This window comes from Salmo salar, chromosome 28 (genome assembly GCF_965601325.2).
Source record: "Salmo salar chromosome 28, fSalSal1, whole genome shotgun sequence".
Lineage (NCBI taxonomy): Eukaryota > Metazoa > Chordata > Actinopteri > Salmoniformes > Salmonidae > Salmo > Salmo salar.
Window position 1 is genome coordinate 18,592,501 of NC_138318.1, and position 18,868 is coordinate 18,611,368.

At 49.4% G+C, this 18,868-nt stretch overlaps 1 protein-coding gene across 6 annotated transcripts in view; it reads right to left on the reverse strand.

Moving 5' to 3' along the window:
* Window positions 1-18,868, reverse strand: part of bahcc1b (BAH domain and coiled-coil containing 1b) — a 75,484-nt gene that overhangs the window by 27,805 nt on the left and 28,811 nt on the right. For all 6 annotated transcript variants that reach the window (XM_014179744.3, XM_082970508.1, XM_082970507.1 and 3 more), the window contains exons 3-10: window positions 13,906-14,055; window positions 9,561-9,677; window positions 7,159-9,357; window positions 6,631-6,927; window positions 6,316-6,465; window positions 5,095-5,288; window positions 1,403-1,742; window positions 1-312 (exon numbers count right to left, since the gene is read on the reverse strand). The exon at window positions 1-312 is cut by the window's left edge and continues 603 nt beyond it. In XM_014179744.3, the coding sequence (XP_014035219.3) occupies window positions 1-312; window positions 1,403-1,742; window positions 5,095-5,288; window positions 6,316-6,465; window positions 6,631-6,927; window positions 7,159-9,357; window positions 9,561-9,677; window positions 13,906-14,055 (3,759 nt within the window). The remainder of the gene's footprint in view (window positions 313-1,402; window positions 1,743-5,094; window positions 5,289-6,315; window positions 6,466-6,630; window positions 6,928-7,158; window positions 9,358-9,560; window positions 9,678-13,905; window positions 14,056-18,868) is intronic.

Sequence of the window (18,868 nt, forward strand, 5' to 3'; positions counted from 1 at the left end):
GCGCCATTTCAGGAGTCTTCACTCCACTGCCAAATAGTGGGGGCTCAGATACTGATTGCCCCTCCACCTCTGCTCCTTCTCGTTCCCTTTCTACAACTCCACTAGATTCTACAACTTTACACCCGTTCTCCTTCTTCTCTGTTTTCGCCTCCTCATCCTCCACAATCCTCACGGTGTGTGGACGGGGCTTAGGGCAGGGCTCAGCTGGCTCCACCTCCAGATCAGCATGTTCAGTCAATCGGGCCTCCTCTGGGGAAGGACCAGCCTTGTAACCCATGGTGATTTCTGGATAGGTGTAACTTGGCGGTAGATCTGAGAGACAGAAAGAAAAGAAACTCCTTTAGTCAAGAGTGACTAATAATCAATCAATCATTCAATCAATAAGGCAACAGAGCTTTAGTTGAGGAAGCATTGATACAGCAAGTGGAGTCTATAGGCAGTAAGAAATAGGGCATCCCAGCAGCAGCAGTGTGCGCATCTAGGCTATATGTCCGTGTGTATGTGTAGAGGATATTGATGACACCCTGCTGCCTGGCTGGGATTGCAGTGCCGACCCTGTCACCCCACAACTCTGTTATTGATGGTATCCCTCCGCCCCCTGACAACGCCGCCAGATGAATGCATATCCTTCCGCCTGCTGTCTTTCAAGGACCTCTGAAGGATAAGGAGGGACTATCAGAAATGTTTCTGACCTCGCTCATATATAGTACACACACACACGCACCACACACATTCAACACACACATGCACAAACACGCACACACACACACTCAAAGACACAGACTAGGGTCCATCCTTGCTTCAAACGTTCTTTGCAGAATCAAAGAATAACAGGCTTCACAGACCAAGTATTCTTATCTTTCCTGCAGCATCTTCATCTCTCAACGTCTCTGGTACTATCTGTTCTTCTTCTTTTCCATATCCTTCTTTCACCAATTCTATATAAATGTTTCTTTCTCCCTCTACTCCTCTCGCTCTCTTGCTTTCTCTCTCACACACATTCTCGCTCTATCTCCTCCTATTTCCCTCTCCCTCCCTCCTCCTCCTCAATCTCAGTAGTAAATGGAGGCTGGTACAGACTCTAACCTTGGGAACTGATGAAATGTTCCAGTGCTTCTCCTCTCTCCACCACAGAGCAGAGGGAATCAGGGATAAGGCCGCTATGTGTCTCTCGGTTTATTAGTTGGTGTTGATGAATACTATATCAGAAATAAAGACACAGTGCAAGAGAACGTGCCAGAGACTAAAGCTCAAGTGTTTGTCACAGTGTGGTGCATATTTGTGAGTAGAATGAAGAATGGGAGAGAGTGGGGATAAAGTTCGTAGGCTACTTGCGTGTGACAGGGTCAGAGTGCACCAGGAAACATACAGCTCAGACATCAGTCCATCAATCCAAACTCACCTGGCTCTAAGGATTGTGGGTAATCCTGAGGCGGCTGCCCCTCTCCTCTTTCCCCTCTTTCCGCTCCTTTCAACAGGTGTGAGGGGGCGGGGCTTAGAGCTGGGGATCTCGGGGCTGCAGCCGCAGGGCTGGGGGCGGGATTTAAACGGTTCTGGGGGTGTGTTCTCCTGGAAGGGGAGTTGCAGCAGGGTGCTTGGCGACTGCTGGGACACACCCCCTGGGAGGGAGGGGTGGTCTTGGAGGGAGGGGTATGGGAGAAGGGCTTAGCAGCACGGGAGGTTCTCGAAGTGTCGTGGAGAGGAGGGTCGTCGATGGTGATAGTGGTGTCCTCTGCCTTCCTCTGTAGGGGCGGGGGGACGAAAGGGGGGGGGGGACAGAGAGGGGAAAGAAGTTCAATCTATTTTGAGCCTTAAAGAATAGCCACATACTGTATTCCTTAAAAACCCTGACCATTTGTGATGTGTGTGTCAGCTGTTTATTCACCCACACGCAATTGCTAATAATCCACGATTTTGCCCTAGAACAGGGCCGTTGTCCTAGAACAGGGTCGTTGCCCTAGAACAGGGTCGTTGTCCTAGAACAGGGTCGTTGCCCTAGAACAGGGTCGTTGCCCTAGAACAGTTTTTTTTTTGCCCTAGCACTACACAGCTGACTCAAATAATCAACTCATTATCAAGTTTTGATTATATGTATCAGCTGTGTAGTGCTAGGGCAAAAACCAAAACGTGCACCCAGGGGGAACCCCAGGACCCAGTTTGGGAAACACTGCCCTAAAAGACAAAATAATGTAATAAATCGATAGAATAAATGATTCAATCTAATTGACATCGGTAAAGTATGTTTTGTCTTTCCTCTTTCCTCTCTGCTTCCCTCGTGCAGCAAAGACGTTTAGGGACCAGGGAGAAAATGCAATAACCCTCCAGAAAGCTCCTGTTCCAGAGTAAAAATTCACATTCGTTGTATAATTATTCTGCAAGAGTTAATATTATATTAGGTTATGTGAAAGGTTATAGACCTACAGTCAGTGTCCAGATTTCAGTTAGGCTATTATTCCATCCATTTAACCCATCTGAACAGTAGCCTACAGTTCCCTTGATGTGCCATTTTAAAGTCCTGTCTTATGACTTTGAATTTGTATTGTGCCTCACAATCATCCCACATAACATAGCCGGCACTGTTTTCATCCTCTTTTGCCACTCCACCAAATCTTTCCCAAGCATTAGAATACTGTTCTGGCCCTCCTTCTATTTATTTTCAACTCTCCATTTCGCAGCTTTCCTCTTATTGAATTAAACTCCAACATTGTACTTTTTACCTTAGTGGATCGACGTTAACATTTTCTGCCCACGTTCCCAAAAGCATTTTGGAAATTGCCGTGTATTTGGAGCACTACAGCTAGGCTCTATAGTTTAGGCTTGGGCTACGTACTAACACCAGATACAAATAATGAAAGAAGAACCTCAATGCACAAGAATTATATACAATACCAGTCAAAAGTTTGGACACACCTACTCATTCAAGGATTTTTCTTTATTTTTGCTATTTTCTATATTGTATAATAATTGTGAAGACATCAACACTATGAAATAACACATATGGAATCATGTAGTAACCAACAATTTTTTTAACCAATTCCAATATATTTTTGATTTTAGATTCTTCAAAGTAGCCTCCCTTTGCCTTGATGACTGCTTTGCACACTCTTGGCATTCTCTCAACCAGCTTCACCTGGAATAGTTTACCAACAGTCTTGAAGGAGTTCCCACATATGCTGAGCACTTGTTGGCTGCTTTTCCTTCACTCTGCAGTTCAACTCATCCCAAACCATCTCAATTGGTTTGATGTCGGGTGATTGCGGAGGCCAGGTCATCTGAATCAGCACTCCATCACTCTCCTTCTTGGTCAAATAGCCCTTACACAGCCTGGAGGTGTGTTGGGCCATTGAAAAACAGATGGGATAGCATATCGCTGCAGAATGCTGTGGTAGCCATGCTGATTACGTGTGCCTTAAATTTTAAATAAATCACTGACAGTGTCACCAGCAAAGCACCCCCACACCATCAAATCTCCTCCTCCATGCTTCACGGTGGGAACCACACATGCAGAGATCATCCCTTTACCTACTCTGCATCTCCCAAAGACATGTCGGTTGGAACCAAAAATCTCTAATTTGGACTCATCAGATCAAAGGACAGATTTCCACCGGTCTAATGTCCATTGCTCATGTTTCTTGACCCAAGCAAGTCTTCTTCTTATTGGTGTCCTTTAGTAGTGGTTTCTTTGCAGCAATTCAACCATGAAGGCCTGATTCAGGAAGTCTCCTCTGAACAGTTGATGTTGAGATATGTCTGTTACTTGAACACTGTGAAGCATTTATTTGAGCTGCAATTTCTGAGGCTGGTAACTCTAATAAACTTATCCTCTGCAGCAGAGGTAACTCTGGGTCTTCCTTTCCTGTGGCGTTCCTCATGAGAGCCAGTTTCACTATAGTGCTTGATGTTTTTGCGATGGCACATGAAATTCTTGAAACTTTCTACATTGTCTGACCTTCATGTCTTATAGTAATGATGGACTGTCGTTTCTCTTTGCCTATTTGAGCTGTTCTTGGGTCTTTTACCAAATAGGGCTATCTTCTGTATACCACCCCTACCTTGTCACAACACAACTGATTGGCTCAAACACATTAAGAAGGAAATAATTTACACAAAGGACCTGTTACCAAGACACAGCTGTTAATTGAAATGTATTCCAGGAACAGTGGGTTAACTGCCTGTTCAGGGGCAGAACAACAGATTTGTACCTTGTCAGCTCAGGGATTTGAACTTGCAACTTTTTGGTTACTAGCCCAATGCTCTAACCACTAGGCTACCCTGCCACCCCTGCTGCTCATGAAGCTGGTTGAGAGAATGCCAAGAGTTTACAAAGCTGTCATCAAGGCAAAGGGTGGCTACTTTGAAGAATCTCAAATATAAAATATATTTTGATTTGTTGAACACTTTTTTGGTTACTACATGATTCCCTGTGTGTTATTTCATAGTTTTGATGTCTTCCCTTTTATTCTACAATGTAGTAAATAGTAAAAATGAAGAAAAACCCTGGAATGAGACTGGTAATGTATTTATGCATTTTTCATGTTTTTTCCCGCTCTTTATTCAACCCGCACACCACCCACCCGACCTTTATCCACACAATATCTCATGACCCACGTGGACTGCGGGTTATGAGTCAGCCCGTGCATCACTACAGACCATCATGTTAGGAACACAATGGGGTTTATTGGGTGAATGCCACAAGCTAGTACAGACATTTCCAGCCAACCAAAGGTCACTGGCAGTCTGCTAGGATCCTTTGTCTCTTGACAAAACGCTTTCTCTTTAAAAATGGCCTGGTTTCCCCCTTTCTCTGTGTTGAAACATCTCTGGCTCTTGTGGTTGAGAATCAACAGTCTACAACTGAATATGCTGAAAATGGTGAAAGCATGAACTCTGGGTTTGTTTCAGCATGTTGTTTCCTAACATCCTGATCTATGTGGGCGTACTGTTAAACAATACGAGTGTTGATCATGGTCAAGGGGGAAACTGCAGTGTAAAAAGCTCATTTGGGCTACTGTAAATGGGAGCAAAAGTCACTGTGTTAAAGAGTATTCTCTCCATTAAAAGTTACACACGAGTGCTGAGAGCGTGTGTGTTTACCTGTGAGAGTGTGTGTTGCCGGTGCATGTGCTCCATGGCCCTGTGTTGTTGCTGGTGGTGCTGATGCTGCAGGGCGTAGAGCTCCTGTTGCCGTAGGAACGGCGAACGGGAGTAAACAGCGTGATGCTGCATGTGGGGGGAGGGACCTCGTGCTGCGTAGACCGAGGGCCACAGAGCTGACTGGTCCATCACATCTAAAGAGAGAGAAAGAGAGAGAGATAGTGGTATTGATGGTGGTATTTTCGGTCTGTTCTGTTCAAATCGATAAAGCGTGATTGAATTTTACTTTCAGAAAGGGACTGAGGGTGTGAGAGAAAGAGAGCGCAAGTAAGAGAGTGTGTGAGTGAGAGCAAGAGAGAGAGAGTAAGGGTGTGTGGAAGCAGCTGTGTTATTTCTGTCAGTGTGGCCTCAGACATCACTCTCTCCCTCTCTCTTTCTCTTTATCTCTCAATTTCTCATGGTGGTGTCTTTATGTGCATGGCAAGACATACATTCCCATATGCCCCACCCCTTCGTGGCTGCCACTGCCGTCGCTGGGAACCTTTGTTCTGTGAGATTAGCCTGAGTGGGCTTATGTTTCCCTGGGGAAGGGTTCAGTGGATGCACTTCCCCTCTCTGTAGGAACTCCTAAGGAGCGAGGCAAGGGAGCAGGCAGATAATTACATTTCACAGCCTGTTTGCAAAAGAGCAGTAACACACACACACACACACACACACACACACACACACACACACACACACACACACACACACACACACACACACACACACACAACACAAACATCTGACTCCACCACACCACACACACACACCGCCAAGCTCCACCACATAGGAACACACCAACACACACTCATCCCACACACTGCATCTTTCTCTCTGTGGCTGAACCATGAGAAGCGGTGCCATCTCTCTCCCTGAATTTTAGTATCATTAGCTAATCATAGTAAAATGGTTGGCTAAGTCCCTCTGTCAGAGACTCTGTGTTTTATGGCTCTGTTAATGGGAGAAGATATTCTAATGCCTCCTCTCTGAGTGTAAAGCATTATGCAAGCCATTCTAATGGAGGTTCATCTTTAGCGCTGGCTAACTGGCTGAGGGGGGGGGGGGGTGTGTGTGTGTGTGTGTGTGTGTGTGTGTGTGTGTGTGTGTGTGTGTGTGTGTGTGTGTGTGTGTGTGTGTGTGTGTGTGTGCGTGGCCTGCATGTGTGTTTGTGTGTCTTACCCAGGTGGTGGTGTGCTCCAGGCTCTGAGGGTAGGACCACCAGGGAGCCAGAGGGGTCCTGGGACAGAGGCAGCACAGGCTGCAGGGGGCTGGGCAGGCCAGGGCCAAACCCTGGGCCCATACTCTGGTGCAGGGCAGCATGGCTCAGACCTGAGAGAGAGAAAACAGAAGATTAGAACATGAACTTTGAGTTTGTTTCAACATGTTATTTCCACACTTCCTGATCCATGTGTAAAAACAGTTTTACAACAATACAAGTGTTTGTCATGGTCTGTGGGGATACTGTATTGAGGAAAACAAGAATGCTCAGCTCACCATATGAATGGCCCATCCAAAGGGAGGGACTTCCAGTCCGCTGCATCCAATGGTGGTGGGCATGAGCAGAAGGGTCTCCACCTAATTGGCTGGCCCCGCCGGGCACCAGAAGGTGAGAGGTCAGGTCACCATGGCAACTGCTGGATGGGTGGATCCTGGCAAACTCCCCTCTCTCCTTGTTTTCCCTGATGAGGAGTTCTCTGTCTCGGTCGAGGTGATGAAGGCTCAGCTGCTCCTCTGTCATCCTCTTTCTCTCTTCTGCCTCCCGGCCCAGCGGGTACACAGAGCGAGACATACCTGGCAACACACACAGTGGGAGAGAGAGGGTTTAGAAAGCAGATCTGGTAACCCTTAAACAAAGCTAGCCTAGCAATGCCATAATTCTTAATAAGTCATGCCAGATTTCTAAACACAACGCAGCTGTTGAAAGAGTTGAAAAAACATTAAAAAAACATTCCAATACTGAAGCTAAGACTAACATGCGTGCATAAATACAGAGATATACAGATACATAGATCCAGCTCTCACCTTTGATGCTGGGCAGCACCCTGCCCTGTCGGCTGTGTCCTGGGGGGGTATCAGACGGGCATTGGGGGGGCTCTCTCTGCCGGGCAACCGCCACAGCTATACCCACAGGGGGCTGTCGCACCTCCCCCTCCCCGTGTGTCTCCCCCGCCTCCCTCCCGCCTCTTCCCCCTCCGTCCGTCCTTTCCCCCTCGCTGGTGGACCCTCTCCTAGGGGGTAGGGGCTGTTTGGGGGGATCCTGAGGGGCGCTGGGTCTACCCCCCTTCACTCCCCTCTCGCCCCCTTGCTTCAGGCAGCCCAGCCCCCCGAAGGGACTCCTCTGGGAGAGCAGCAAAGGCTGCTGCGAACTGTAGTTCATTAGGTTCTTCATGGCGCTGCTCTCTCCCTCTGGGTTGGGGGAGGAGTGGGGGTGAGAGGGGTGAGGCGCTGTCATAGACTGCTGTTGGTCATGGGGGTTTTGAGTCCTCTTATCGGGGTAGGACTCTGTGTGGGGGGACATCCTCCTCTCGTCCTCTTGAGGACCTCTCAGTACCCCCCAAGGGTGCAGTGTCGGGGGCGTTTGAACCCCGTACCCCATGACAACACCACCCTCACCATTCTGATTCTGACTCTGCCTACCCCCCTCTCTCCCCCTCTCAGTCCCTGATCCATCAGAACCCGACCCGCTGCCATGACTACTGTGCTGCTGGTGCTTTATCCTAGCAACCTTCTGCCCCACTCTTTGGGCTCTCCCCCCTGACCCACCCTTTCCCTCAGGAGGAGCTGAGTGGGAACAGTCCTGGAAGGGCGGGGTGCTGGCGTAGGGCCCAGTCTTGGTGGCATGGTGCCCAACCCCGGGGTAAGCGCTCTGGGCTTCAAGAGGCAGGGAGGGCCGGTAGACCTCTAGGACCTCCAAGTCTCCCCTGGAAGAAGAGGCCTCTAGGCTGCAGGTGCGAGGCCCGGGCTTGGGGTTAGGGTGGTGGGACTGGGGGTTAGAGGTATGGGGCTGAGGCTGGGATTTGGGCTGGTTGTTCTGGCTGTGGTGGTGTTGGTTGTATTTGTGGTTCTGGTTCCAGTCTGGGGGCTTGTCTGCCTTTCCGTAGCCCAGCTGCTGTTGATGGGGCTGGGGCTGCTGCGTCTGGGACGACGGCTTCCTCTGGCAGTTAGTAGACTGAGGATGATGAGGATTAAGAAGAGAATGAAGACTTTCACTAGACCCTCCTCCTCTTCCTCCTCCTCCGCTCTTCTCTGCCCCTTTTACATCCTTAGCTCCGCTTCCACCCACTCCTCCTCCAGCCCCACGGCAGTCAGGGGACCCCATGTCCCCAAAAGGCCCGACCGAGGGGACGTACGTTGGACCAGAGCCTTTCGCCTCCCTCCCTGATCCTCTGTCTTTAGGGGGGGTGAGGGTAAGGGGGGCAGGGGGAGGGGGGCAGTAGAACTCAGGGTGGGGGTGATGGGGGTGGTGAGGATGGTGGAGCCAGCCCCCTCCCACAGCAGGCCCCATATGTAGTGGTGGAGGAGGGGGCGGGGGCATGGAGTAGGAAGCCATGGCATGGGGGTTGTGGGGTCCCATCATGGCTGCTCGACGCAGGCAGTCTGACGAGGAGGAGGGGACAGTTTCACTTATCCTCATTTCCCCGCTCACGCCCCCTTCCTTGGAGCATCGTCTCGCCCCCCCACTACCACTCCCTTGGGGTCTGTTACCCCCTTCACCTCCACCCCCACAGCTGTTCAGGGACCCGCCCTTGGACCCAGACCCAGAGTCTCCATTGGATAGTTTACTTAGTTGCGCACAGTTAGTCATGTGTTTGGCGCCCTGGTTTAAGGGGTCGTTTCCATGCTTTGCGGGGTCGTCCCTGTATTCTGTGGGCAGGTTGGGGGTTTTGTGTCGGTGGTCCTCCTCACCAATGTGAGTGGGGAGGAAGTGGGGGTGAGAAAGCGCATGAGGCTGATGTTGATGGTGGTGATGATGATGTCGCTCTTTGCTCTCCTGGTGTCTCTCTTTGCTGCTGGATCTCTCTCTCGACACACTCTTTTCCACCATCCCCGGTTCCTTGGAGCTCTTTTGGGATCCCCCTCCCCCTCCTCCTTCCCCAGAGTCTGTTTCTCTGCTGCAGGACCCCAGAGGATGTCCAGGGGCGGTCCTAGACAGTGGCGGAAGGCTGTGATTGGTTGAGAGAAGAGGGGGCTGGGACGGCAGACTTCTCAGATAGAAATGATCTGAAAAGAGAGAAAAATGAATAAAAAATATGTATAAGGTTGCAAAATGTTGAAAATAAAAATAGGAAAATAAAAATGGATTTAAATTTGGCTGATGTCATTTCACTACAAAATTACAAAATAGCAAAACACAGAAAGTGGTTCTGTGGCAACAAAAACACACACGCACGCACGCATACACAAACACACACACACACACACACCTTTCTGAGTGTCGTAGAATCGGTGCTGTCCGTAGAGAACGCTGCTGTTGCTATGGTGATCCAAGTGGCTCATGGGAAGAAAGGGGGAGGTCAGACCTCCTGAATAACGGGGATACCCTGAGAGAGAAAGAGAGAGAAAGAGGAGTGGAGAGAGCGAGAGCAAGGACATAGAGAACAAGAGATAAAGAGAGAGAGAGATCGAGGAAGAGAGAGAGACAGGATGGAAGAGAGACAGGGGAGGGAGAGGGGAGAGAGAAGTTCAATGAAATTCAATGTCATTTTGACCACAAGACCTCTATTAAATGCCCCCAACATGATTATCCCCATCATTTACAGTGGACACAGCGGTGACAACAACCATAACAGAGTGTAACTGCCAAGAACTGAGTATTTTTCAGGATGAACTTTGCTTATACAAAACAAGCCTGTGTTTTTCTCTTCAGTACGCTCATCCAAGACAAATAGTGGTGCCCATAACCCATTTCAACCCGCCTTTACACACACGCACACGCACGCACGCAAACACGCACACACGCACACACGCCCCACACACACACACACACACACACACACACACACACACACACACACACACACACACACACACACAGTTCTTCCCAGGGGGTCAGCGGGAGGTAAATAGTCGTTCTGCTCAACTCCACGCCTCCAAGAACATTGAACTGCATCCTGGGATAGCGGAGGCCTCAACGGGGGGTGAGAGGATATTTATGTGAAAACTAAATATTTCTGTCACCATGAAGCAGACAAAACACACAAACCAGCCCCCCCCCCCCCCCCCCCCCCCCCCCACACACACACACACACACACACACACACACACATCCCACACACACACACACACACACACACATCCCCCCCCCACACACACACACACACACACACACACACACACCACACACACACACACACACACACACATCCACACACACACACACACCACACACACACACATCAAACACATACAAACATGTAGTGCTGCACACGCACAAACACACATTGCACACACCGGGCCTACTACACACACCGGGCCTACCACACACACCGGGCCTACTACACACAGTGAGAGTTACCAAAAGGCTTGATGTGTGTGTGTGTGTGTGTGTGTGTGTGTGTGTGTGTGTGTGTGTGTGTGTGTGTGTGTGTGCGTGTGTGCGTGTGTGCGTGTGTGCGTGTGTGCGTGTGTGCGTGTGTGTGTGTGCGTGTGTGTGCGTGTGTGTTTGTGCCCTTTCCCAAACTGGTTTCCCAGCTGGTTTCAAGCCCCACAGTGTCCTTGCCGGCGGTTAATTGACAGCAGTTAGCAGTTTAACGGTGGTGGCCAAAGTAAACAGCACTCCATAAAACTCATCCTCCACATTCCTCAGACGCACACAACCACCAACACCCCTGACATGCTGGTCCCTCAGTGTGTCTGTGTGAGTGTGTCTGTGTGAGTGTGTCTGTGTGTGTGTGTGTGTGCATATCTGTGTTTTTTAACAACCAGTTCATCTAAATGGCAACAATTAACCAAAAGGCTCCATCGGCCATCTAGAGGCAGTCAAAGGCTAATGGTGAGGGAAAAACCTCACAGAGAGAGGGGGGAGGAGAGAGAGAGAGAGAGAGAGAGAGAGAGAGAGAGAGAGAGAGAGAAAGGAAGGGGGAGGAGAGAAGGGGATCAGAGAGAGATGGAGGAGAGGAGGAGAGAGAGAGAGAGCGAGAGGGAGAGGAGAGGGGAGGAGGGGAGGAGAGGGGATCAGAGAGAGATGGAGGAGAAGGAGACAGGGGACAAGAATGGGGGGATACGGAGTGAGAACATTCACACACCAAAACAGTTTGAGAACTCTGTCAATAAAAAATCTAATCTGTAGGGTAGGGAGTTGGAGTAGAGGAGTGAGAGAATAAGGAAAGAGGGAATAGAGATGTAGAGAGGATGGAAGATGAAGGACAAAATGAACGGGAGTGGAGAGCTTTAAGATAAGAAAAGAAGAAAGGGAGCAAAAGCAAGAACACATGGGAAACAGGGAAGACAAGAACAGGTGTTTCACAGAGTGTGTGTGTGTGTGTGTGTGTGTCCAGGCTCTCCTCTCTGTACTGGCTGTGCTTCACTCTCTGGACTGAGGCCAGCTGGCAGTCTGCCTACTGGTGCTCCCTGGCTTGGATTCTTCAAAACAATCATTTGTAGTGTGTGTGTGCATGCGTGCGTGCGAGCGTGCGTGTTCATACACACACATCAAAGGTGAGCCACACAGAGAGGAATCCGTCTGATACTCACAAACGTTTTCGCTCGCTCTCTTTTTCTCCTCTCTCTCGCCCCCTCGCTCTCTCCCCCTATCTTTTTCTCCTCTCTCTCCCTCTCGCGCTCTCCCCCTCTCTTTTTCTCCTCTCTCTCTCCCCTCGCTCTCTCCCCTCTCTCTCTCCCCCCCTCTCTCTCCCCCCCTCTCTTTTTCTCCTCTCTCTCCCCCCTCGCTCTCTCCCCCTATCTTTTTCTCCTCTCTCTCCCTCTCGCGCTCTCCCCCTCTCTTTTTCTCCTCTCTCTTTCTCCTCTCTCTCTCCCCTCGCTCTCTCCCCTCTCTCTCTCCCCCCTCTCTCTCCCCCCTCTCTTTTTCTCCTCTCTCTCCCCCCTCGCTCTCTCCCCCTATCTTTTTCTCCTCTCTCCCTCTCACGCTCTCCCCCTCTCTTTTTCTCCTTTCTCTCTCCCCTCGCTCTCTCCCCCCCTCTCTTTTTCTCCTCTCTCTCCCCCCCTCTCTCTCTCTCCCCCTCTTTTTCTCCTCTCTCTCATCCCCTTGCTCTCTCTCTCCCCCTCTCTGTTTCTCCCACCCTCTCTTTTCTCCTCTCTCTCACCCCTCGCTCTCTCCCCCTCTGTTTTTCTCCACTCTCCCCCTCACTCTCTTGTCCCCTCTCTTGTTCTCCCCACTCCCTCTCCCTGTATATCTCCTGCTCTCACTGTCTTGCTCTCACAATTCAACACTTCTGCTCTCTTTTACTCTTTCTATGAATTAAATTCAATCCAAATAAGCTCCAGGCAGTCTTACATTGACAACAAGGAAACATTAGCAACTCTCCCTCTCTCTGACTAGTATGCTGCCTTCACTGTATATATCTGCACCTACCTACACTAACATGCATAAACAGATACACAAACATACCTTTACACACATATACACGCATGCAGTGAGTATTCCAAACCGTCGTTGATTAGTTGAGAAATGCTGAAAACAGCATTCTGCTTTGTGTTATCTGTTTTAGCTCATCTCCCCTTGAAACTGCACACACACACACACACACACACACACACACACACCACACACACACACACACACACACACACACACACACACACACACACATAGACACACACACACACCTGACTGGGGTAGATAACTGAGACAACCTCTCTTTCTGACCGCAAACAGTTAACAGCCAAAAGAAGACATGGTGCACCCTTCCAAAAGACACAGAACACGTGTATGTAGCAGGAAGGGGCCGTTGGAGGTCGGTTAGCCCAGAGGGGCCCTGAGGGCGGGGCTGCGGTCTGAGAGAGGGGGGCGACGGGGTATAGGGGCTCCCGAAACCTGAAGCTACACTCCTGATACCCACAAGAAGGGCGGGGGGTAAGTGAGGAGAGACGGGGCTGAGAGAAGAGATGAGAGGGGAGGGGAAAGACTATGAGAGAGCGGGAGAGAGAAGAGATGAGAGGGGAGGGGAAAGACTATGAGAGAGGGGGAGAGAGAAGAGATGAGAGGGGAAAGACTATGAGAGAGGGGGAGAGAGAAGAGATGAGAGGGGAGGGGAAAGACTATGAGAGAGGGGGAGAGAGAAGAGATGAGAGGGGAAAGACTATGTGAGAGGGGGAGAGAGAAGAGATGAGAGGGGAGGGGAAAGACTATGAGGGGGGGAGATGAGAGGGGAGGGGAAAGACTATGAGAGAGGGGGAGAGAGAAGAGATGAGAGGGGAGGGGAAAGACTATGAGAGAGGGGGAGAGAGAAGAGATGAGAGGGGAGGGGAAAGACTATGTGAGAGGGGGAGAGAGAAGAGATGAGAGGGGAGGGGAAAGACTATGAGGGGGGGAAGAGATGAGAGGGGAGGGGAAAGACTATGAGAGAGAGGGAGAGAGAAAGGAGTGGGGCAACAGAGAGAGTGAGCAAGCATGCGCACACACATCCACACACACGGCCTCCCATTCCCTGTTCCCAGAGAGTGTAATCCCAGGTCTGATAGATAGAGACAGAGTCATTATGTGCCTTAAAGAAGCTCTGAGCTGAAACAGGGACCAGTCACGTTTCTGTTTACACAGCAACACTCCAAGGCTTACATAGCCTGGTGTGTGTGTGTTTGTTCCTGTCTTACCTTCATGTGAGTGGGGGAACCAGATGGGAGAGGCACTGGAGTGAGGTACTCCCCTGTAGGAGGGCGAGGAAGGGGAGGCAGGGGGGCCGGATGGGTGAGACTGGGGAGAGCCCAAACTGCTGGCCAGGAATGAGCCCATGAACGATGCACCTGAGAGAAAGAGGGAGAAAGAGGGAGAAAGAGAGAGAGAGAGAGAGAGAGAGAGAGAGAGAGAGAGAGAGAGAGAGAAATGTAAGTTATTTCACTTGTAAAGCTTCTTGTGTTGAGAGAGAGAGAGACAGATAAAGACTGTTTAACCTTGCTCAAAACCGTCGACAGACAAAATAGCCACAACAGTCTGTGGCACACAATGCCTTCAAACACACACGCGCACAGGCACGCACGCACGCACGGGCGCGCTCACATACACACACAGTCACACACAGTCACACCCTTGACAGTCAGACCACTACAAAACACCCAAACAACCACACGAACTCTCAACTGCTTTTAATCTGAGCTGCTGTCTGTACACACACACACACACACACACACACACACACACACACACACACACACACACACACACACACACACACACACACACAGACACACACACACACACACACACAGACACACACACACACACACACACACACACACACACACACAGACACACACACACACACACACACACACACACACACACACACACACACACAGAGTGTTTGAACAGAATAGGGTCAATAATCATGTGATAGGATGGATGTGAGGAGGGGGTAAGAGACTGAAGGGGACAGGAAAGGGGCGATGGTCTGTGGACAAGGAGGCGGGTCGGGGGCGTTCTATTATTACAGCTGGGGCACACACACACACGCACGCACGCACACACACGCACGCACACACACGCACACACACCCTCTCAATCTAAAAGGAGAAACCATATTATTTACCGTCTATAGTTTCTCTCGGCTCAGCGTAGTCATAATAAACCTGATTTCTGGGTAAAACCCAGACATGACTTCCCATACCAGACTGTTGTTTTCTCTGTCTCTCTCTCAACTCTCTCTCCCGCGGAAGACAATTGTCTGTCTGCCCTGACGGTTGTACTAACTGTGAACTAGTGCCCATCCTAGAAAACACTCCAGACGTGTGCGAGGTTAGGTTCCCACGCTGCATCACAGGGGTTCAGATAAAGGACGGACACACACACACACACGCACAAACACACACACACACACACACAACACATCGATGTCCTGGAAACCAGTTCTCAAACAAAACAGGGTAAATTCACGCCAGAGTCTATCACACGACTTCCATCTCTCGTGTTCCTCTGTCTTTCACTCCTCTCCTCTCGTTCTGCTCTGTTTTTCCGTCTGTGTGTTGAGGAGAAAATCATATTTGTTCTCCCTGTGGGCCGCTGATATGGAAAATCCTCTCAGAAGCCAACTGCCACCATATTTCTCTCCTCCTTTTCCTCTCTCTCCACTTCCCTTTGTTGTTTACATCCTTCTCTCTCCCTCTCTCTGTGTCTCGATCCGCACCTCTCTCTTCTACTCCTGCTCCTCTCTGTGGCTCTGTCGCTCTCTCCTCTTTTTCTCCATTGTAAAATGTCTCCCAAGCCTTGTAAAAACACACAGCTGGGCCCCCAGGGGGATCGTTCAAGATTGACATCAAAATGTGACATTTATCCATCTCCTGAGAACGTCGGGTAAATGCCTCCACAACCGGCCACTAGGGGCAACATTGAGCGCTATTACCATCATGTAGGCTTGGGTTTTGCTAGAGTGCTGTGGACAGGGGTGGTGGATGGGCATAACTCTGGATCAGAAGGTTGAGTGTTTGGTCCCAGTCGTGGAGACATTGGATTTTTATTCCAACCCTATCCCAAACCTTAACCATTCGGGAATAAGTGCCTAAACGTAACCCTTAACTTCACGTTTGGAGAACGTGAATGAACGTCTAATTGTTCGGTGAGACTGGGAGGGATAACCCCTATCTCAGATCTTAACCATAGCTCTGGTACCTGTTTGTACCTGTTTGTTTCTGCATTCAACATTGTAGCCATGTTTGGTAAGACAACCCCATGTTAACATCCACAAGTTAAAGTAGATAGACAGACAGATGGGCATACAGGCTAAGAGGTAGGAGAAAAGGAGCGTCTTGATATAGGATAGTGGCTCATAGAGAATGTCAAGGACACCAAGCACAATATCTCTGATTGGCCTAGCAGATGCTGTCTTCCCAGCCCTCCTTCCATGACCTCGCATCAATGACCTTTGACACTGAAGACATCACCTGGGAGACACCATAGATGGTTCTGGAGACCACATTACTGATGAGTATCAACAATACTTCCATATTCCAAGATTCCCAGATCTGGTTGTCTTCTGCCAATGTGAGCCCAGTTCTGTTAAAAGCCACAAGTACACGAACACACACACACACACACACACACGCACACACACACACACACTACTATTATGGAAAAAAAGCAAGAGTGAGGGAAGTTATGAGGAACTTTCAAACACATAGAGAGAGAAGGGAGGGATGAAGAGAAGTTTCCTTCAGTTTAGCTCACTGTGAATAACCTTCCTCCTAGTAGCCTATTCTTGCTTGAATGGACTGCCCCTGGTCAATGGCACACACACACGCGCGCACGCACACTCCCTGGCACACACTCCTGGGAGACGGGAAGTTGGTAGATTCAATCGATCAGCAGCCAATCGGAGATCAATATCCCCTTGTGTTCTATTGTCACTTTAGCCAATTAACAGTGCCTCTATCCACCCGCTGACCACTGAACACAACACACACTACCTCCACTTGACACAAATATACTGCAAAATAATGAATACAATTTTCCCAATTGACAGAATAGGAGTGGAAAAAGAGAGAAAACAAGTGTGTATGTGTGTCTCCCTGTGTGTACCAGAGGTTCTGACTCTTGTTAGCTGAGCTGTTCCGCTCACTGCTGCACAGTTGGCACCTTCCTCTCCGTCCGACCCTTTCAACAGACTCCAGCCACCCACAGTCCTGGCACACCGCCCTCAGCGAGTGTGTGGCAGGTCCTTCTCATATGTTTTGATGGGAAGGAATTGCAAAAGTGACAGGAGTACTCAAATAAGGTGGCAGTGGTGCACACGGACACACACACACACCCTACAAATGTGAGCAGGCGCCAAGCGGTGTTTACAGAAAAACTCACACACAGCCAGAAAAAGAGAGGCTTTTTGTTAAACAAGATCTAGATTGCTTTTCCCTTCAGTTCTGCCTCTTTTGTCCCTCTACAGTTCTTTTCCTGACTCATTCATGTTACTTCATCAAGAGAGAGAGAGAGAGAGAGAGAGAGAGAGAGAGAGAGAGAGAGAGAGAGAGAGAGAAAGAGAGAGAGAGAGAAATGGTGAGAGAATGAATGAATGTGTGTGTGTGTAGGAGAGAGTGCTAGTGAGGCAGAGCGAGAGAGAGAGCATGTCGCCTGGGACAACCAGCAGTACTGAATTACATTACGGGAGCTGGAGAGAGAGAAAGAAAAAAAAGAAAGAAAGAAATGAAAAAAATAGATGAAAAGCTACAAATGAGAGATTTCCCTCTGAGGCGCATAAATCAGCAGAATATGTACAGGAGAGGAAGAGAGGGGGAACCTTCCTTTATTTTTCTCTCTTTCTCTCGCCCTCTATTTCTCTCTGTACTGAAGGGTTAAAGAAGGGGGAACCTTTAACAGCCCTCACACATTCAGGTCCCCACTACCCCGTTATCCCTAGTATACCACTACCCCGTTATACCTAGTATACCACTACCCCGTTATCCCTAGTATACCACTACCCCGTTATCCCTAGTATACCACTACCCCGTTAACCTAGTACACCACTACCCCGTTACCCCTAGTATACCACTACCCCGTTATACCTAGTACACCACTACCCCGTTACCCCTAGTATACCACTACCCCGTTATACCTAGTACACCACTACCCCGTTACCCCTAGTATACCACTACCCCGTTATCCCTAGTATACCACTACCCCGTTATACCTAGTACACCACTACCCCGTTATACCTAGTATACCACTACCCCGTTATACCTAGTACACCACTACCCCGTTACCCCTAGTATACCACTACCCCGTTACCCCTAGTATACCACTACCCCGTTATCCCTAGTATACCACTACCCCGTTACCCCTAGTATACCACTACCCCGTTATCCCTAGTATACCACTACCCCGTTATCCCTAGTATACCACTACCCCGTTATACCTAGTATACCACTACCCCGTTATCCCTAGTATACCACTACCCCGTTATCCCTAGTATACCACTACCCCGTTATCCCTAGTATACCACTACCCCGTTATCCCTAGTATACCACTACCCCGTTATCCCTAGTATACCACTACCCCGTTATCCCTAGTATACCACTACCCCGTTATCCCTAGTATACCACTACCCCGTTATCCCTAGTATACCACTACCCCGTTATCCCTAGTATACCACTACCCCGTTATCCCTAGTATACCACTACCCCGTTATCCCTAGTATACCACTACCCCGTTATCCCTAGTATACCACTACCCCGTTATCCCTAGTATACCACTACCCCGTTATCCCTAGTATACCACTACCCCGTTATCCCTAGTATACCACTACCCCGTTATCCCTAGTATACCACTACCCCGTTATACCTAGTATACCACTACCCCGTTATCCCTAGTATACCACTACCCCGTTATCCCTAGTATACCACTACCCCGTTATCCCTAGTATACCACTACCCCGTTATCCCTAGTATACCCCTACTCCGTTATACCTAGTATACCACTACCCCGTTATCCCTAGTATACCACTACCCCGTTATACCTAGTATACCACTACCCCGTTATCCCTAGTATACCACTACCCCGTTATCCCTAGTATACCAGTACCCCGTTATCCCTAGTATACCACTACCCCGTTATACCTAGTACACCACTACCCCGTTA